Genomic DNA, 21,811 nt, shown 5'->3' on the forward strand with positions numbered 1-21,811 from the left:
CGAGGGGCCGCAGTGAGGCCCAAGGACCTGGCCATAGCACAAGAATATCTGAACCGCTCAAATAGTGGTGTGTGCCTTGTCTCCAAAGAGGTGGGTGCCATCAAAGGGCATGCCCTTCAAAGTAGCCTGGACATCCCCCTAAATAGGTGTGGCGCATAAAGGCCGACGAAACCACTCTGCCCAGTGAGTTAGTCATGTCCAGTCCACACCGGATCATGAACTTTGCTGCATCTCTCCCATCTGCAACTGCCTGAGAGAGTACAGCCTGGGCCTCCTCCAGGACCTGTGGTAGCACTTGCGCAAACGTATCCCACAGCGTGTGGGAATAACAAACCAGAGGGCATGCGGTGTTCACGAACTGCAATGCTAAGCTGGAGGAATTAAAGTGGAGGCTTGGATGACCAAACTCTCAGGGGTGGGGTGTTGCGTCAAAGCTTGGGTCCCCCGGGCGATGGCAGCAGGCAATTGCCCTGTTCACATGAGCCCCTGTGCTGGGTTTTGACTAGGTACCCAGTAGGACATCTGTAAGGGCTTCATTAAAGGGGAGAACGGGTTAAGAACGAAACCCCAGGTTGAAGCACCCCAGTCAGGAGGTTAGTCCTGACTGCCACCGAAGGCAACTCAAGGTCGAAGACCTCAGCTGCTCTTCTCACCACCACTGAATAGGAAGCCCCCTCCTTTGTAACCACGGTAGAAGGAGAAAGCATGCCAGTATCTGGAGAACAGGGTCCTGGAGATGGTATTCTAAAGGATCCAGCTACCCCTCTAATAGGGGGGCTCAGGATATGACATAGGAGGCAAAGTTCCTGCTGGAGTCGTACAATGCCTATCTGGCTCTGTGTTGAAGTTGGCAATGAGAATGGGGATGGCACCGTCTGTGGGCAGCACTGGGAGCGTTGTGTCAGAGAGGTGCGACCAACGCCAGTCCAGATCCAGGGCTGGATCCATGGGTGCCCTGAAGTGCCGAGGTTGAAGCCACCGACGCGGAACCCAAAGGTGTCCTTTCTGACTCTGTGGGGCCCGCAGGTGCTCCAGCATAGTTGGGCTGCCCACAAAGGAGGTGCATGGTCTAATAAAATTCTCTGAGTTGGGCGGGGTAGCCCTGGCTTCCGGAAACTCGGGTAGGCTAGAAGTCAGCCCATGTTCCTCGGAACGAGGCTTAAGGCGCCAACACTCCCTCGTCTCGTGGGTCGACAGACAAGAAGTAGTCGAAGAACGCTTAAATTTCTTCCTTTTCGTCTTGTGCCTTGACTTACCCAATCGCCGAGGACTTTGAGTGGAAAAAAGGCCACTCCAGAAGTCTCTTTGGATCAGTGCTAGCTGGGAGTGAAAAGAAAAGAGCTGTCGTCAGCGTGCTGGTACAGTGTTCCCTTTCTGATGTACCAGACATCATGACCGGCAAACCATGCTTAACTAGACCACTAAGACAATTTTGGAGGACGTGTTGAGGGTACTATGGATCAGTATAGAAAGGAGGTTTAGGCTCTAGTTGCACCTCAGCATGACATTTCATTTAAGCGGTACTGGTGACTTCGAAGTGAACCTTGTGTTTGATTGCAAGGAATCTCTGATCAAGATTCCTGGCTCAGGGCTGTGACTGCATGGAGGTTGACTGCCTGCAAAAATAACATATGTCTTCTGACTTCTTACTTAATTAGTCCTTCTACAATCCAATCAGAAGTGGACAATAACAGATCACTGAGACGAGGGACCTCTTAAAAGACAGACGTGCAAAAGTTCCGATTTTCTACACTCAGGGGCAGCATGAGCTCTGATGTTATCCAGGAATCAGTGTAAGTAACTTTCAAACTCCTAATTAAATGTGAATCAAAGATGCTAATTTATAAAACTGTTCCTCCTCAAAGGTAAAGTTGAAAGTTCTCAGTTTCAGAAACATCCTACTTCTCTTGGCAAAAGGAAAATGAAAAATAAGAATGCCTTTGGTGCAGCATGGAGACGTGGACATGATGCACATGATGATGGCATGGTTCACAAGCTTCTGTAATAGAAACTCTTGCTATATGGTGGTGACATGGAGTGTCCATATGCACTGTGGTGTCTTCCAAGCATCTTCAGCAAAAGGCATGGCACAGTGTAAAGTCCACCAAAGTCAAATGGATTCTTAAAAGCACACACGCTTATGCAGAATTGTTGGCTACTAGGAAATCATCACCTGAAGGCAAAAGCAAACTGTATTGATGATTAACACTTTTGTGAAGACATTAACTTATCATTGAGGCCCAAACAAAGGCATCTCCTTCCCAATAAGCAGGGCGGGTAAGAACAGGGCTACCTGCTTGCATGAATCTTCCAAAAATACTTTTCATGCCATCAGGAGATATGCTAGCGTTATGGCACTCAATTAGTTTACCATGTATGTGGAAAATGTTACTTACCCAGTGTACATCTGTTCGTGGCATGTTCCGCTGCAGATTAACATGCTATGCATAGTCTGCCATCTAGTGTTGGGCTCAGAGTGTTACAAGTTGCTTTTCTTCGAAGAAGTGTTTGAGTCACAGGATCGAGTGACTCCTCCTCTTCGGTTCCATTGCACATGGGCATCGACTCCATGTTAGATTGATTTCCCGCAAAGGGTAAGGTAGGAGTGATAGCGTATAAAGAAAAGAGCTGTCCATGCAAATGGAATATTGGAATATATATACATACATATATATATATATATATATACATATATATATACATACATCTGTACAAGTGAAAGTTGGACTTAAACGGCTACAGGCTCCCGGGGAGGTGGGAGGGTGCATGTGAATCTGCAGCGGAACATGCCACGAACAGATGTTCACTGGGTAAGTGACATTTTCCGTTTGATGGCATGTGTAGCTGCAGATAGACATGCTATGAATAGACTACAAAGCAGTTTTACCTCCCATAAAAGCGATGGTTGGCCTGTAGGAGTTGAAGTTGTTTGAAATAATGTTCTCAGTACAGCTTGACCTACTGTGGCTTGCTTTGTTGCCAACACATCTACACAGTAATGCTTGGTAACTGTATGTGGTGTTGACCAAGTAGCTGCTTTACAAATTTCGGCCATTGGTATATTTCCTAAGAAAGCCATTGTAGCCCCTTTTTTCCGTGTGGAATGTGCTTTAGGTGTAACGAAGAGCTGCCTTTTAGCTTTAAGATAACATGTTTGGATGCATTTTACTATCCATCTTGCTAAACATTGTTTTGAAATAGGGTTACCAGTATGTGGCTTTTGGAACGCCACAAATAACTATTTTGTTTTCCTAAATGATTTTGTTCTATCTAAGTAATACATGAAGGCTCTTTTAATATCTAATGTATGCAGGGCTCTTTCTGCTACAAAGTCTGGCTGTGGGATGAAGACTGTTTGATTGATATGAAACAGTGATATAACTTTTGGGAGAAATTTAGGGTTAGTTCAAAGTATCATTTTATGTTTGTGTACTTGTATGAACAGTTATTGAATTGTGAAAGCTTGGATTTCACTATCTCTTCTTAATGAAGTAATTGCGACTAGGATGGCAACTTTCCATGTTAGGTATTGAATCTGACATGAGTGCATAGGTTCAAATGGTGGACCCATAAGTTGTGTGAGCACTGTTTAGATTCCAAGAAAGGCACTGGAGACGTTCTAGGTGGAATGATGCGTTTTAATCCTTCCACGAAGGCTTGGATAACAGGAACTCTAAATAAAGAGCTGTGTTGTATATTTTGCAAGTATGAAGAGATTGCAGTGAGATGTATTTTTATGGATGAAAAAGCTAAGTTTGCTTTTTGCAAATGAAGCACATAACATACAATGTCTTGTATTGATGCTGAAAGAGGGGTAATTTGTTTAGATTGACAGTAATACACAAATCTTTTCCATTTGTTGGCATAGAACTGCCTGGTAGTGGGTTTTCTTGCTTGATAAAATTACTTCCATACATTCAGTTGGTAGTTGTAGATACCCAAATTCTATGACTTCAGGAGCCAAATCGCTAGAATGAGTATGTTGGGATGTGGGTGCCTGATTTGTTGTTTGTTTCGTGTTAACAGATCTGGTCTGTTTGGGCGTTAGTAGTACCACATGTCAGACAGGTCTAATAGTGTTGTGTACCAGGGTTGACGTGCCCACGTTGGTGCTATGAGTATGAGTTTGAGTTTGTTTTGATGCAGTTTGTTGACTAGAAATGGAATGAGCGGGAGAGGGGGAAAAGCGTAAGCAAATATCCCTGACCAATTCATCCATAGAGCATTGCCCTTGGATACGGGATTTGGGTATCTGGATGCGAAGTTTTGGCATTTTGCGTTTTTGCTTGTTGCAAATAGATCTATCTCTAGTGTTCCCCACTTTTGAAAGTACTTTTGAAGTATTTGGGAGTGAATCTCCCATTCTTGTGTTTGTTGGTGATTTCTGCTTAGGAGATCTGCCATCTGATTGTCTATCCCTGGAATGTATTGTACTAATAGTTAGATGTGATTGTGAATTGACCATTTCCATATTGTTTGGGCTAGTAGGGACAGTTGAGATTAATGTTTCCCGCCCTGTTTGTTGAGGTAATACATGGTTGTCATGTTGTCTGTTTTTATTAGAACAGGATTCTGTTTGAGAAGAGGTTGAAACGCTTTTAGGGCACGAAATACAGCTAATAGTTCTAGGTTGTTTATGTGAAGCTGTTTCTGTTTGGCATCCCATTGCCCTTAAATGGTCTGATTGTTGAGGTGAGCTCCCCAACCAATCATTGATGCATCTGTTGAGATTATGGTCTGAGGCACAGGGTCTTGGAATGACCGCCCCTTCATTAGATTGCTGCGATTCCACCATTGAAGGGACATGTGTTTGGCGGGCCATCAACACTAGATCTTGAAGTTGACCGTGAGCCTGAGACCACTGTTATGAGAGGCACTGTTGTAAGGGCCTCATGTTTAGTCTTGCATGTGGAACTATGGCTATGTAAGATGCCATCATTCCTAGAATCTTCATGATAAATCTTACAGTATATTGTTGATTTGGCTCTATGTGTGGTATGAGATTTTGGAAAGCTTGTATCCTTTGTGTATTTGGATAAGCTAGAGCTTTTTGAGTATTTAGGATAGAACCTAGGTAAGGTTGTACCTGTGCTGGTTGAAGGTGTGATGTTTGGTAATTGAGAGTGAACCCTAGTTTATGCAAGGTTTTAATCACATAATGAGTGTGTTGTCGGCATTGTTTAAAATTTCTTGATTTTATTAGCCAATCGTCTAGCTATGGAAAGACATGGATGTGTTGTCTTCTTAAGACATGGATGTGTTGTCTTCTTAAGTAGGCTGCTACTACTGCTAGACATTTTGTGAACACTCTTGGAGCTGTTGTTATGCCGAATGGCAACAGTTTGAACTGGTAATGTTTTCCTGCTATGCTGAACCTGAGGTATTTTCTGTGAGCTGGATGGAAATTCACATCTTTGAGGTCTAAAGCAGTCATGTAATCTTGTTTTTGTAGTAGTGGAATGACATCCTGCAGAGTTACCATGTGAAAATGTTCTGACAGGATGTATAGATTGAGAGACCTGAGGTCCAAGATGGGCCTGAGGGTGCCGTCTTTTTTGGGGATGAGGAAGTATAGTGAGTATACTCCTGTTCCTTGTTGAGAATGTGGAAACAATTCTATTGCTTGTTTTAATAGTAGATATTGTACCTCTTGTTGCAACAGAATCTTGTGTTCTGGGGACAATTTGTGGTATTGTGGTGGAATGTTCAGAGGGGTGGAGATTAATTCTAGGCATTAGCCACTGTGGATAATTGATGATTCCCAACTGTCTGTGGTGATATTTTGCCAATGAGAGTGGAATTGCTGTAGTCTTTCCCTCACAGGAGAAGTGTGGAGTGGAGGGGTGGGAAGGAAGTCACTACTTATATGGTATAGTGGCTTGCTTTGAGGCTTGGAAATTGCCTTTGTTCCTGAAATATTGTCCTCTATAGGACCCTCTAAAGCCCCTCTTTGATACTGGATTTGTTGTCCCTGCTTTGTCTGGGAGGTAGAAGCATCAGAGGATTGTGGCTTAAACCCTCCAATAAACTGGGGTTTGCGAAAGGAGCCTCTATATGGTGTGGTATATAATGCCCCCATTGCTTTCGCAGTATCGGAGTCTTTTCTCAGTTTCTCAATAGTGGTGTCTACTTCAGGGCTGAATAGATGTTTCTTATCAAAAGGCATATTAAGTAATGCCTGTTGAATTTCTGGTTTAAAACCAGAGGAGCGTAGCCATGCATGCCTTCTAATTGTAATGGCAGTATTGACACTCCTTGAGGCTGTATCAACAGCATCGAGGACAGATCTTATCTGGTTATTGCTTATAGCCCGTCCTCTTATACAACCTATTGTGCCCTTATTTGATGCTCCTTTGGGAGGTGCTGTATAAAATCTTGCATCTCGTCCCAATGGGCCCTGTCATATCTGGTTAGAAGTGCCTGAGAATTGGTAATTCTCCATTGGTTAGCCGCTTGTGTGGTGACTCTTTTGCCAGCAGCATCAAATGTCCTACTTTCTTTATCAGGAGGAGGTGCGCCTCCTGATGACTGGCTCTTTTCCTAGCCGTGCTGACTACCACTGAGTCTGGAGGAACCTGATGTGTGATATAGTCTGGGTCCGTAGGGGAAGGATTATATTTGTTGTCACTCCTAGGGGTGATGACTCTAGCTTTGACAGGCTCATTAAAAATGTGCTCAGCATGTTTAACCATTCCAGGCAAAATTGGGCGACACTGGTACCTGGCGTGAGTGGAAGACAGTGTGTTAAATAGAAAGTCTTCTTCCAGGGGTTCAGAATACATAAGCACTCCATGTTAGGCCGCTGCCCTAGAGACTACTTGAGTGTAGGCAGTAGTGTCTTCTGGAGGAGAAGGTTTAAATGGGTAGAGATCTGGATCATTGTCTGGAATGGGATCAGGGTCATAGAGATCCCATGGGTCTACTGTATCTCCATATGAACATAATGAGTGTGTTGGAGAAGGCAATGGTGGTGGACTATTGTGAGGTGAAAGAAAGTTGTGGAGAGTGAGGAGGAGAAGTAGGGAGAGGTGCTGCTTTCTCCTTTTGTTTCTGCAGTTTTGCTGCTGGTTGAACAGAGTCTAACTCCTCTTGAAAGGCCAGCTTTCTTTTAGTCTTTAAAGGAGGTGTAGTGATGATTAGTCAAGTCTCCTTAAGTATATGGATTCTCAATTGTCTTTCATCCATAACCGCTGGTATAGGCTCAATCTCAGTCTCTTTTTCAGAAGCTTTGTGAGATTCCTGCATGGGCTCTGAGATTTGCTTTAATATTCTCGAAAGCCCTTGTTCCTCTGTGTATGAGGATTTTTTTGGCTCCGTAGTTTGGATCTTTTTTATTCCCGAAAAAGTAGTCTTTTTTTTTTTTCGGCCCCGAAACGGGGTGTTGAATTTTCGACTGAGGAATTAGGTCGTTTACTGGAGTCTGAGGTGGAAGCTTTAACCGATTTACTCTTTTTTCGGGCCGAACCATGGCCTTCCGGCAGTGGTGTACCCAAGGCCTTCGGGTGTTTTTTCATATAAGGGTGTAGGGGCAGACCTGCTCACATGCTGGCCAGCTGTGATGGGTCGATCGTCTTCCGATTTTTGTTTGGAGTCGGTGTCTCGGATGGAGACTGCTGTCTGCGCCTGCTCTTCCTCCATGACGTCCAGATGTTTGGTGCTTTTCGACGCCATTTCTAGTCTTCGTGCCCTGCGATCTCTCAAGGTCTTCGTTGATCAAAACGATCGACAGGCTTCGCAATTGTCCTCCCGATGGTCTGGAGAAAGGCACAAATTAAAAACCAGGTGTTGGTCTGTAAATGGATACTTGACGTGGCACAGAGGGCAGAAACTAAATGGAGTCCGATCCATCAGTTCGATGCTAGATGGGAAAAAGCGATCAAAACAATACTGACGAGTAAGTAGGTTTTCTGAGGTTTTCCGATTCAAAATCTTGGTGTGAGAGGAAACGCATCCAAACCCGACAGCGGAATGAAAACAATCTAACAATGGAGTTGATGCCCATGCGCACTGTAACCAAGAGGAGGAGTCACTCGATCTTGTGACTCTAAAAAGGCTCCTTCAAAGAAAAACTACTTGTAACACTCTGAGCCCAACACTAGATGTCGGAAGAGATATGCATTGCATGTGTATCTGCAGCTACGCATGCCATCGAACATATACATATATATGGAAAATGTCACTTACCCAGTGTACATCTGTTCGTGGCATGAGTCGCTGCAGATTCACATTCTTTGCACATCCCGCCATCTAGTGTTGGGCTCGGAGTGTTAGAAGTTGTTATTCTTCTAAGAAGTCTTTCGAGTCACGAGATCGAGTGACTCCTCCCCTTTCGGCTCCATTGCGCATGGGTGTCGACTCCATCTTAGATTGTTTTCCCCGCAGAGGGTGAGGTAGGAGTTGTGTATTATAGTAATTGTGCCCATGCAATGGAGAAACATGTATGTACATAATGTAGTTTAAAGTGATATATTTACAAATTTACAAATGTTTAAGATCAACCTTGAAACGGCTACAGGCTTCTGGGGAGGCGGGTGGGCACATGTGAATCTGCAGCGACTCATGCCACGAACAGATGTACACTGGGTAAGTGACATTTTCCGTTCGATGGCATGTGTAGCTGCAGATATACATGCTTTGCATAGACTAGTAAGCAGTTATCTCCCCAAAAGCGGTGGTTTGGCCTGTAGGAGTTGAAGTTGTTTGAAACAAAGTTCGTAGTACTGCTTGTCCTACTGTGGCTTGTTGTGCTGTTAACAAATCCACGCAGTAGTGCTTGGTAAACGTATGAGGCGTAGACCATGTGGCTGCCTTGCATATTTCATTCATTGGAATGTTTCCTAGAAAGGCCATGGTAGCACCCTTCTTTCTAGTTGAGTGTGCCCTAGGTGTAATAGGCAGTTCTCTTTTTGCTTTGAGATAACAGGTTTGAATGCATTTAACTATCCATCTAGCAATGCCTTGTTTTGAAATTGGATTACCTGTATGAGGTTTTTGGAAAGCAACAAATAATTGTTTTGTTTTCCGAATTTGTTTTGTTCTGTCAATGTAGTCCATTAACGCTCTTTTGATGTCTAATGTATGTAGTGCTCTCTCAGCTACAGAATCTGGCTGTGGGAAGAACACTGGTAGTTCTACTGTTTGATTAAGTGGAACGGTGATATGACTTTTGGTAAAATTTTTGGATTTGTCCGTAGAACTACTTTATGTTTGTGTATTTGAATAAATGGTTCTTGTATGGTAAATGCTTGGATTTCACTGACTCTTCTTAAAGATGTGATGGCAATTAGAAATGCAACTTTCCACGTTAAATATTGCATTTCACATGAGTGCATGGGTTCAAATGGTGGCCCCATGAGTCGTGTTTAGACAATGTTGAGGTTCCATGAAGGAACTGGTGGTGTCCTTGGTGGTATAATTCTTTTTAGTCCTTCCATAAAGGCTTTTATGACTGGGATCCTAAACAGTGAAGTTGAGTGGGTAATTTGCAGGTAAGCTGAAATTGCGGTAAGATGTATCTTAATGGATGAAAAAGCTAGTTTTGACTTTTGCAAATGTAGCAAATAGCTTACGATGTCTGTAGCAGATGCGTGTAAGGGTTGAATTTGATTATTATGGCAATAATACACAAACCTTTTCCACTTATTTGCATAGCAATGTCTAGTGGTCGGTTTTATAGCTTGTTTTATGACTTCCATACATTCCTGTGTAAGTTTTAAGTGTCCGAACTCTAAGACTTCAGGAGCCAAATTGCTAGATTCAGCGATGCTGGATTGGGGTGTCTGATCTGTTGATTGTGTTGAGTTAACAGATCTGGTCTGTTTGGCAGTTTGATATGAGGCACTACTGAGAGGTCTAGTAGTGTTGTGTACCAAGGTTGTCATGCCCAAGTTGGTGCTATGAGTATGAGTTTGAGTTTGTTTTGACTCAATTTGTTTACTAGATATGGAAGGAGTGGGAGAGGGGGAAAAGCGTATGCAAATATCCCTGACCAACTCATCCATAACGCATTGTCCAGAGACTGATGTTGTGGGTACCTGGATGCGAAGTTTTGGCATTTTGCGTTTTCCTTTGTTGCAAACAGGTCTATTTGTGGTGTTCCCCACTTTTGGAAGTAAGTGTGTAGTACTTGTGGGTGAATCTCCCATTCGTGGATCTGTTGGTGATCCCGAGAGAGATTGTCTGCTAATTGATTCTGTATTCCTGGAATCAACTGTGCTATTAGGCGAATGTGGTTGTGTATCGCCCAATGCCATATTTTCTGTGTCAGGAGACACAACTGTGTTGAGTGTGTTCTTCCTTGTTTGTTTAGGTAATACATTGTTGTCATGCTGTCTGTTTTGACAAGAATGTGTTTGTGGCTTATTATTGGTTGAAATGCTTTTAACGCTAGAAATACTGCCAATAGTTCTAAGTGATTTATGTGAAACTGTTTTTGCCGAGAGTCCCATTGTCCCTGAATGCTGTGTTGATTGAGGTGTGCTCCCCACCCTATCATGGAGGCATCTGTAGTTATTACGTGTTGAGGAACTGGGTCTTGAAAAGGCCTCCCTAGGTTTAAATTTATATTGTTCCACCACTGAAGCGAGGTGTATGTTTGGCGGTCTATCAACACTAGATCTAGAAGTTGACCCTGTGCCTGTGACCATTGTGATGCTAGGCACTGCTGTAAGGGCTGCATGTGTAATCTGGCGTTTGGGACAATGGCTATGCATGAGGACATCATGCCTAGTAGTTTCATTACTATTTTGACTTTTATACTTTGGTTTGGATACATGCCCTGTATAACATTGTGAAATGCTTGCACTCTTTGTGGACTTGGAGTGGCAATCGCTTTTGCTGTGTCGATTGTTGCCCCTAAGTATTGCTGTGTCTTGACACGGCTGAAGGTGTGACTTTGTGTAGTTGATTGAGAAACCTAGTTTGTGTAGGGTTTTTATGACGTACTTTGTGTGTTGTAAACACTGTTCTAGTGTGTTGGTTTTGATTAACCAATCGTCTAGGTACGTGAACACATGTATTTGCTGCCTTCTGATATGCACAGCTACTACTGTCAGGCATTTTGTAAAAACTCTTGGCGCAGTTGTTATTCCGAATGGCAACACCTTGAATTGGTAATGTACCCCTTGGAATACAAATCTTAGGTACTTTCTGTGAGAAGGATGTATCGGTATATGGAAATATGCATCCTTTAGGTCTAGTGTTGTCATGTAGTCTTGTTGTTTGAGCAGTGGGATTACGTCTTGTAATGTCACCATGTGAAAGTGGTCTGATTTGATGTAGGTATTTAAAGTTCTGAGATCTAATATAGGTCTCAGTGTTTTGTCCTTTTTGGGTATGAGAAAGTACAGAGAGTAAACTCCTGTTCCTTTTTGTTGCATTGGTACTAATTCTATTGCTCCTTTTTGTAGCAATGCCTGGACCTCTAGTCCTAGAAGATCCATGTGTTGTTTTGACATATGGTGTGTTTTCGGTGGAATGTTTGGAGGGAATCTGAGAAATTCTATGCAATAACCATGCTGGATAATTGCCAGTAACCAAGTGTCTGTTGTTATCTCCTCCCAATGTTTGTAAAAATTGCTTAGTCTCCCCCCCCACAGGTGTTATGTGTTGGGGATTTGTGACTTGGAAGTCACTGTTTGTTTTGAGGGGCTTTGGAACTTTCCTCTATTTTTTGGGAATTGCCCCCCTCTATATTGTCCCCGAAAACTTCCCCGCTGATATTGACTTTGATAAGTGGGCCTTGTTTGCGAGGTTGTGGGTTCTGTAGCTTGTCCTCGAAACCCCCCTCTAAACTGTGTTTTGCTAAATGTGCCTCTGATCTGTGGGGAGTAGAGTGCGCCCATGGCTTTGGCCGTATCCGTGTCTTTTTTAAGTTTTTCTATAGCAGTGTCCACCTCCGGCCCAAACAACTGCTGTCCATTAAAGGGCATATTCAGCACGGCTTGTTGTATTTCCGGCTTGAATCCTGATGTACGCAACAATGCGTGTCTCCTTATTGTTACCGCAGTATTTACTGTCCTTGCAGCTGTATCTGCTGCATCCATTGCTGACCGTATCTGATTATTTGAGATACTTTGTCCTTCCTCCACCACTTGTTGTGCCCTTTTCTGGAACTCCTTGGGTAAGTGTTCTATGAAATTCTGCATTTCGTCCCAATGCGCCCTATCATATCTTGCCAGAAGTGCTCGTGAGTTGGCAATGCGCCATTGGTTTGCTGCTTGTGCTGCAACCCTTTTTCCTGCAGCGTCAGATTTGCGACTCTCCTTGTCTGGAGGTGGTGCGTCTCCCGAGGTGTGAGAGTTTGCTTTCTTGCGAGCTGGCCCTACTACTAAAGAGTCTGGTGTTAATTGCTGCGTGATATACACAGGATCTGTAGGCGGTGGCTTGTACTTTTTCTCCACCCTTGGAGTTATGGCCCTGCCCTTCACAGGCTCCTGAAACACCTGTTTGGAGTGTTTTAGCATTCCCGGTAGCATAGGTAAGCTCTGGTATTGGCTATGAGTGGAGGATAGTGTATTGAACAAAAAATCATCCTCAATCGGTTCTGCATGTAAGGTGACATTATGAAAAGCCGATGCCCTTGAGACCACCTGCGTGTAGGATGTACTGTCCTCCGGTGGGGAAGGTCTCGCTGGGTAACAGTCTGGGCTGTTATCCGATACTGGCGCATCATAGAGGTCCCATGCGTCGGGATCATCTTGACTTATTGCAGTATGCGTTGGAGACTGCATCAGTGGTGGAGTGTCCACCGGTGATGTGTGCATTGATGGTGGTGGAGATGGTGGCGGAGTTGTCTGTCTTGCCACTTTCGCCTGTGGCTTCTTGTCCTTTTCCTGAAAGGCAAGTCTTCTTTTCATTTTAATTGGGGGAAGAGTGCTTATCTTCCCTGTGTCCTTTTGAATGTGGAGCCTCCTTTGAGTGTAGTCTGGCTACATCGATTCTAGTTCTTGTCCGAACTTATGTCCTTGCATTTGGGAGGACAATCCCTGTTCCTCTGTGTAGGAACCTGATTTCGGTTCCGAGGCTGGATGTTTCGGAATAGAAACCTTTTCGGTAGCCTTTTTCGGCTCCGACGACACTTTCTTTATTTTCGGCGTCGTGATCTCTCGGTGCCGACCCATTTCGGTGCCGAACTTGCTCGGAGCCGCTGTCTCGGGCTCGAGATTGCTGTGTGCTGGTATCTCGACCGGAGTCGGATGACTTCGACACAAGCGTGCCCTTTTTCGGTGCCGATGGTCGGTCACCTATTTTACGGGTTAAGCCATGGCCTGTTTGCGGTGGCGTCCCCTGGGCTTTTGTGGTCTTCTCGTGAGTTTTATGTTTTGACGTCTTACTCACGGTTTTAGGCGTTTCTTCGGGATCGAGCACGTCCGAGTCCGACTCCTGGATGGAGAAGCTTTCCTCTTCCTCCTCCAAATGCCTTTGTATTGTCGGCGCCAACGCCATTTGCAGTCTTCTCGCTCTTCGGTCCCTTAATGTATTCCTGGACCGAAACGCTCGACAGGCTTCACACGTATCTTCTTTGTGTTCTGGAGACAAACACAAGTTACAGACCAGGTGCTGATCTGTATACGGATACTTGTTGTGACATTTTGGGCAGAAGCGGAATGGGGTCCGTTCCATCAGCCTTGAAGATACACGTGGCCGGGCCGACCAGGCCCCGACGGGGGAATCGAAAAAACCCCAAAGGGCCACCGGAGCTCTTAAAAAAATCGGTGTTGATCTGTAGTAACTAACCCGATACCGAACGCAAACAATACCGTCGATTTTTCGGAGATTCTAACTATCTTTCCGAACCGAAACACGGAGCGAAAAGGAACACGTCCGAACCCGATGGTGGAAAAAAAACCAATCTAAGATGGAGTCGACGCCCATGAGCAATGGAGCCGAAAGGGGAGGAGTCCCTCGATCTCGTGACTCGAAAGACTTCTTCGAAGAAAAACAACTTGTAACACTCCAAGCCCAACACTAGATGGCGGGACGTGCAAAGCATGTGTATCTGCAGCTACACATGCCATCGAACATATATATATATACACACACACACACACACACATATATATATATATATATATACATGATCACACAAATATATTTCAACGCAGGTTCCAGAAAACACCACCCTAAATGCAAGAACAGTAATAGAAATCATACCACCACATTTTAAACATTTGCCATTTAGTAGAACTCACCTGTCTTGCAGATCCACTGGCTTGCCGAACCTTTTCAGCAACAATACCTAAAAGTTGCACAAGTCTGTTCTCCTTCATCAGTTCCTCCCTCAATCCAATCCCACAGACAGACAACAGGGCACCAAGAATATGCTCATATCGCACACCGAAATGTGGGTCATTTAATGCGTCCTTTAATAACCTGCAATATGAAGAACACCAAATGCATATTTTCAGCTTAAAAACAATGTCTAGTGCACACTATTCTGTTCAACAGTATTTCATACCTTTAGGAACCATGCATACTGTCACATATACACATCTTTGCAGTTATAAAATAAAGACAGCAGTAATTGCAATCTATTATGCAATTATATTATTTGAATATGTGAATGTTTTCGATCTTTGCTGTCAAACCAATATGCTTCCTGTCTAATGACACAAACAAAATAATGTTTTGCAAACCAAAAAAAAAGTATCACCCTCTGGAGCTGAAGTTGTCATTTGTAGTTGAAAAACAAGGTATGTCAGTTTTAACAGTTGCTCAGCTTCTCATTTCTAGAAGGTTTTCTAAATGTAGCTTTGACAGGCAAAGACAGTATAGCCTATAAAAAAGGAAGCTCCTTCCCATCTAAAATAATTAAATAGTTAAATGCAGAAAAAAGGTCACTTGTTTTACAAACAACAAGTTACTTAACCTTTGTATTTTTTTCCAAATTGGATCTCCATGAAAACTGACTGTGGACATGTAATTGCAAGACTGTATGCAAAAGGCTAAATCAATCACAGGAAGTTACATGTTAGACAATTTTGCCACCACATGTCTCAAAGTCGGATTATGCTTACTACTTCTTGTGTCTGGAAAACCAGTAACATACTGACCGTGTTTCACAATGTATTTTAAAAAACAAAATCTCTTAAGATTAAGGTGAAATGGAATGATTCAATTTGTGGGAAGCATTATCAACCAGGAAAATGCCATCACAGCAAGTCCCTCAGCCCTGTGAGGAACACATCTTTCAACCAATACCTCATTCTGACAAGGGTCTGAAGTGACAGCAGAACCAATTAAACTATAAGATTCTGCAAAATCTTGCAACAAATTTTTTTGCATTAGTGTGTGAACATTGGCTTATGTATCTGACGTCCAAGACATGAGAACTTCTTGGAAATAATAAGTTTTACCTCTGCTAAACCAACCCCACAATTCATCAAGGGATGAGTTTTAAAACATTTTAATCCATTCCAGAATTCACCTACAAAGAGGCAGCTTACAAATAAATCTGCCATTTCAATATAAAAATATGCCTTAGAGTAAAGGAAGACCCCTTGTAAAAAAAAACGAATTTAAATTATTTGAATTTCATATACAAAATTACGTTTCCTAATAGAAACAATTAAACAAAGAGAGTTGATAAAGTTGACACCACTATAATTGGTATTTGTTGATTTCTGCCACTCCAGGTGAATGTCTGTGATTAGAGCGTTTGAAGTGATTGAGAACTTCATAGACAGAAGCTAACCACCCAGAGAAAGAACAAATACAGGAGCCTGTAACAAAGGAATATGACACAGAGATGCTGTGAACACAGGCTGCACAACAAGAAAGCACTGATATAGTTTAAAGCCACGCTTGCATTTATTAGTAGTACACAAAACGTGATGGATGAAATGCTTAAATTAATCTCAACCACTGATAATTACTCCGGCCGCATCCCAACCCACAGTTATTTTATACGCCATGCCACCTCGGTTTGGACCCAGCTATATGCAAATCAGTCTTGACCCTGCTCCAATGGGACCAGTTCAGCCTGAAATGCCAAGCCAGGTCCTCTCTGAAATGGAACACAAAAATCTAGGACTAGTTTCGGCCTTAAGGGGGTATCAGCCGGGTACAGCTTGGTTCCAGTGACACAGTATGCACGGAACCTATGTCCAAGCATACCCGTCACACTACAGTATACAAACAGAAAAGGATGAAATGCCTGGAGTAATCTCAGCCACTGGTAATTACTCAGGCCACATCCTAATCCATCGTTATTTAGCACACCATGGTACCCCAGTTTGGACGCAGCTATACCACCTATATGAAAATCAATCTTTACCGTGCTCCAAATGAGAATAATCCAGCTCGAAATGCCAAGCCAGGTGCTCCTTGAACTGGAACAGAGACAACCCAGGACGGTTTTGCCCTTGTTATGGGCTTATCAGCATGGAAATACAGTTGAGGCGGGGCACACTTTCACACTGATCATCCCATCCATAAAATCCCTCGAGTACCCAGTGCCTGCACATTCCCCATGCCATACTATCCCATGGGGCCGCACCTGCCGAGAGCCATTCCGAGCAGACTACGTGGCCAAGCAGCAGCCAGAGTCCCTCATACAAGTGGGCGCAGGCTTGAGGAGCCCGCTCATACCCGCGCAGAAAGGGACTGTAGCAGTCATAGTGTCTTCCACATCAAAATTGGCCAAAACACCCTCCATTCAAGATAGGCTGCATCAACCATAAACTTAAAGACGCTTCCTCAGGGACCCTGGGGCCCTTCCACATCCATTATTGTACCTGCTGCTGCTGATTCTACACTACAAGCACCAGACACTAAGGGCGATATCCAGGCACTCCTCCAAGAACTCCGTAAAAGGATATCCTCTAGGAGAGAAAGGAAAATGTCACTTACCCAGTGTGCATCTGTTCGTGGCATGAGACGCTGCAGATTGACATGCTGTGCATATCCCGCCATCTAGTGTTGGGCTCGGAGTGTTACAAGTTGTTTTTCTTCAAAGAAGTCTTTTCGAGTCACGAGATCGAGGGACGCCTCCCCTTTCGGCTCCATTGCGCATGGGCGTCGACTCCATCTTAGATTGTTTTCCCCGCAGAGGGTGAGGTAGGAGTTGTGTATATAGTAATAGTGCCCATGCAATGGAGTAAGTATGTATGTACATAATGTGACTAAAAGTGATATATTTACAAATTTACAAATGTACAAGTTTTATTTTTATCAACTTATAACGGCTACAGGCTCCCGGGGAGGTGGGAGGGCGCATGTGAATCTGCAGCGTCTCATGCCACGAACAGATGTACACTGGGTAAGTGACATTTTCCGTTTGATGGCATGTGTAGCTGCAGATACACATGCTGTGCATAGACTAATAAGCAGTTATCTCCCCAAAAGCGGTGGTTTAGCCTGTAGGAGTAGAAGTTGTTTGAAATAGTGTTCGTAATACTGCCTGTCCGACTGTGGCTTGTTGTGTTGTTAACACATCCACGCAGTAATGTTTAGTGAATGTATGAGGCGTAGACCATGTGGCTGCCTTATAGATGTCGGTCATTGGTATATTTCCTAGAAAGGCCATGGTGGTGCCTTTCTTTCTAGTGGAGTGTGCCTTTGGTGTAATAGGCAGTTCTCTCTTTGCTTTTATATAACAAGTTTGAATACACTTAACTATCCATCTGGCAATGTCTTGTTTGGATATTGGGTTCCCTGGATGAGGTTTTTGGAAAGCTACAAACAATTGTTTTGTTTTGCGAATTTGTTTGGTTCTATCAATGTAATACATTAGTGCTCTTTTTATGTCTAATGTATGTAATGCTCTTTCAGCTACAGAGTCTGGTTCTGGAAAGAACACTGGGAGTTCCACTGTTTGATTTAAGTGGAACGGTGATATGACTTTGGGTAAAAATTTGGGATTTGTGCGTAGAACCTTTTTATGTTTGTGTATTTGTATAAAGGGTTCTTGTATGGTAAAGGCTTGTATTTCACTTACCCTTCTGAGAGATGTGATAGCTATTAGGAAGGCTACTTTCCAGGTTAAGTATTGTATCTCACAAGAGTGCATGGGTTCAAATGGTGGACCCATAAGTCGTGTTAACACAATATTGAGGTTCCACGAAGGAACTATTGGTGTTCATGGCGGAATGATCCTTTTTAGACCCTCCATAAATGCTTTTATAACTGGGATTCTGAATAGTGAAGTTGAATGTGTAATTTGTAGATATGCCGAAATTGCAGTGAGATGTTTTTTAATGGATGAGAAAGCTAACTTAGACTTTTTTAAGTGTAGTAAGTAGCTTACAATGTTTTTCGCGGATGCGTGCAATGGTTGAATTTGATTATTATGACAGTAATAAACAAATATTTTCCATTTATTTGCGTAGCAATGTCTCGTAGTCTGTTTTCTAGCCTGTTTAATGACCTCCATACCTTCTTGTGCAAGGTCTAAATGTCCGAATTCTAAGACTTCAGGAGCCAGATTGCTAGATTGAGCGATGCTGGATTCAGGTGTCTGATCTGTTGTTTGTGTTGAGTTAACAGATCTGGTCTGTTTGGTAGTTTGATATGAGGCACTACTGACAGGTCTAATAGTGTTGTGTACCAAGGTTGTCGTGCCCAAGTTGGTGCTATTAGTATTAGTTTGTTTTGACTCAATTTGTTTACGAGATACGGAAGGAGTGGGAGAGGGGGAAAAGCGTAAGCAAATATCCCTGACCAACTCATCCATAACGCATTGCCCTTGGAGCGAGGCTGTGGGTACCTGGATGCGAAGTTTTGGCATTTTGCGTTTTCTTTTGTTGCAAATAGGTCTATTTGCAGTGTTCCCCAGGTTTTGAAGTAATTTGTAGTATCTGGGGATGAATTTCCCATTCGTGGATCTGTTGGTGATCCCGACAGATTGTCGGCTAACTGGTTTTGAATTCCTGGTATGTATTGCGCTATCAGGCAAATGTGATTGTGAATCGCCCAATGCCAAATCTTTTGTGCTAAGAGACACAACTGTGTTGAGTGTGTCCCTCCCTGTTTGTTTAGGTAATACATTGTTGTCATGTTGTCTGTTTTGACAAGAATGTGTTTGTGGGCTATTAGTGGTTGAAATGCTTTCAACGCTAGAAACACTGCTAGTAGTTCTAACTGATTTATATGAAGTTGTTTCTGCTGAGTGTCCCATTGTCCCTGGATGCTGTGTTGGTTGAGGTGTGCTCCCCACCCTACCATGGAAGCATCTGTTGTGATCATGTATTGAGGCACTGGGTCTTGGAAAGGCCGCCCTTGGTTTAAATTTATAGGATTCCACCATTGAAACGAGGTGTATGTTTGGCGGTCTATCAACACTACATCTTGAAGTTGACCCTGTGCTTGTGACCATTGTGTTGCTAGGCACTGTTGTAAGGGCTGCATGTGTAATCTTGCGTTTGGGACAATGGCTATGCATGAGGACATCATGCCCAGTAGTTTCATCACTAGTTTTACCTGAAACCTTTGGTTTGGGTGCATTCTTTGTATTACGTTTTGGAATGCTTGTACCCTTTGTGGACTTGGAATGGCAATCCCTTTTTTTGTGTTGATTGTTGCTCCGAAGTATTGTTGTATTTGACACAGCTGTAAGTGTGATTTTTGGTAGTTTAGTGAGAACCCTAGTTTTTTAAGGGTTTCTATGACGTATTTTGTGTGTTGAAGACACTGTTCCTGCGTGTTGGTTTTGATTAACCAATCGTCTAGATACGGGAATACGTGTATGTGCTGTCTTCTGATATGGGCTGCTACTACTGCAAGGAATTTTGTAAATACCCTTGGTGCCGTTGTTATCCCGAATGGTAACACTTTGAATTGGTAATGTATTCCTTGGATTACAAACCTTAAGTATTTCCTGTGTGAAGGATGTATGGGTATATGGAAGTACGCATCCTTGAGATCTAATGTTGACATGTAGTCTTGTTGTTTGAGCAAGGGGATTACGTCTTGAAGTGTCACCATGTGAAAGTGATCTGATTTGATGTAAAGATTTAGTGTTCCGAGATCTAAGATGGGTCTCAGAGTTTTGTCCTTTTTGGGTATTAGAAAATACAGGGACTAAACACCTGTTCCTTTCTGATGACTGGGTACCAGTTCTATTGCGTCTTTTTGCAACAACGCTTGGACTTCTAGTTGTAATAGATCCAAGTGCTGTTTGGACATGTTGTGTGTTTTTGGAGGCACATTTGGTGGTAATTGTAGGAATTCTATGCAATAACCATGTTGGATAATTGCTAGGACCCACGAGTCTGTTGTTATTTCTTCCCAGTTTGGGTAAAAATATGTGAGTCTCCCCCCAACAGGTGTTATGTGTTGGGGATTTGGGACACCGAAGTCACTGTTTATTTTGAGGGGTCTTGGGACTTTGGAACTTCCCTCTAGTTTTAGGGAACTGTCCACCTCTGTATTGTCCCCGAAAGCTCTCTGATACTGGCCCTGGTATGTGGGTCTGGTTTGTGAGTTTGAGGGTTCTGTGCTTTGGGCCCAAAACCCCCCTCTAAATTGTGTCTTCCTAAATGTGTCTCTGCTCTGTGGGGAGTAGAGCGCGCCCATGGTCTTGGCCGTATCCGTGTCTTTTTTCAGCTTCTCTATAGCTGTGTCCACCTCTGGCCCAAACAACTGTTGTCCATTAAAAAGCATATTAAGCACAGCCTGTTGGATTTCGGGCTTAAATCAGGAGGTGCGTAGCCATGCGTGTCTCCGAATAGTGACCGCTGTATTCACAGTTCTTGCGGCTCGGTCCGCTGCATCCATTGCCGATCCTATCTGGTTGTTCGAGATACTTTAGCCCTCTTCCACCACTTGTTGTGCACGCTTTTGGAACTCTTTGGGCAGATGTTGTATAAAGTGCTGCATTTCATCCCAATGAGCCCTGTCATATCTTGACAATAACGCCTGGGAATTGGCAATGCGCCATTGATTGGCCGCTTGTGCTGAAACTCTTTTCCCCGCTGCATCAAACTTTCGACTTTCTTTGTCAGGTGGTGGTGCATCTCCCGAGGTGTGAGAATTAGCCCTCTTACGTGCTGCGCCTACTACTACTGAGTCAGGTGTCAGTTGTTGTGTGATGTATACAGGGTCTGTAGGGGGAGGCTTGTACTTTTTCTCCACCGTAGGTGTGATGGCTCTGCCTTTGACGGGTTCTTGAAATACTTGTTTTGCGTGTTTCAACATCCCTGGCAGCATCGGGAGACTTTGGTAGTGACTGTGTGTCGACGACAACGTATTAAATAAAAAGTCATCCTCAATGGGTTCTGCGTGCAGTGCCACATTGTGAAAAGCCGCTGCTCTGGACACTACTTGCATGTAGGCAGTACTGTCTTCAGGTGGCGATGGTCTTGCTGGGTAGCAGTGTGGACTATTATCTGATGCGGGCGCATCATAAAGATCCCATGTATCTGGGTCATCCTGGCTGATCCCTGTGTGCGTTGGGGATTGCATCGGGGGGGGTCGCAATTGGTGACAGTTGCGGTGAGTGGTGTGGTGATGGTTGTGGCGAAGAATGAGGTGGAGTTACTGTTTTTGCCACTTTTGCTTGTGGTTGTTTTTCTTTGTCTTGGAAAGCAAGTTTCCTTTTCATCCTTATAGGAGGGAGAGTTCTTATTTTCCCTGTTTCCTTTTGAATATGGAGCCTTCTTTGTGTATAATCTGGCTCCCCTGCTTCTAGCACTTGTCCAAATTTGTGGCCTTGTATTTGTTCTGAAAGGCCTTGCTCTTCGGAGTAGGAGCTTGTTTTCGGCTCCGAAGCTGGGTGTTTCGGTACCAAAATCTTTTCTATAGTCTTTTTCGGCTCCGAAGCCACTTTTTTAGGTTTCGGTGTGCCGATCGCTCTGTGCCGACTTATCTCGGA

General features: G+C 43.6%; 1 protein-coding gene across 1 annotated transcript in view; it reads right to left on the reverse strand.

Annotated features, from left to right (window-relative positions):
- Positions 1-21,811, reverse strand: part of PIK3C2A (phosphatidylinositol-4-phosphate 3-kinase catalytic subunit type 2 alpha) — an 852,450-nt gene that overhangs the window by 290,024 nt on the left and 540,615 nt on the right. Inside the window, 1 exon segment of the mRNA XM_069223730.1 lies at positions 14,193-14,373. Within this exon segment, the coding sequence (XP_069079831.1) occupies positions 14,193-14,373 (181 nt within the window).

This window comes from Pleurodeles waltl, chromosome 3_1 (genome assembly GCF_031143425.1).
Source record: "Pleurodeles waltl isolate 20211129_DDA chromosome 3_1, aPleWal1.hap1.20221129, whole genome shotgun sequence".
Classification (NCBI taxonomy): Eukaryota; Metazoa; Chordata; class Amphibia; order Caudata; family Salamandridae; genus Pleurodeles; species Pleurodeles waltl.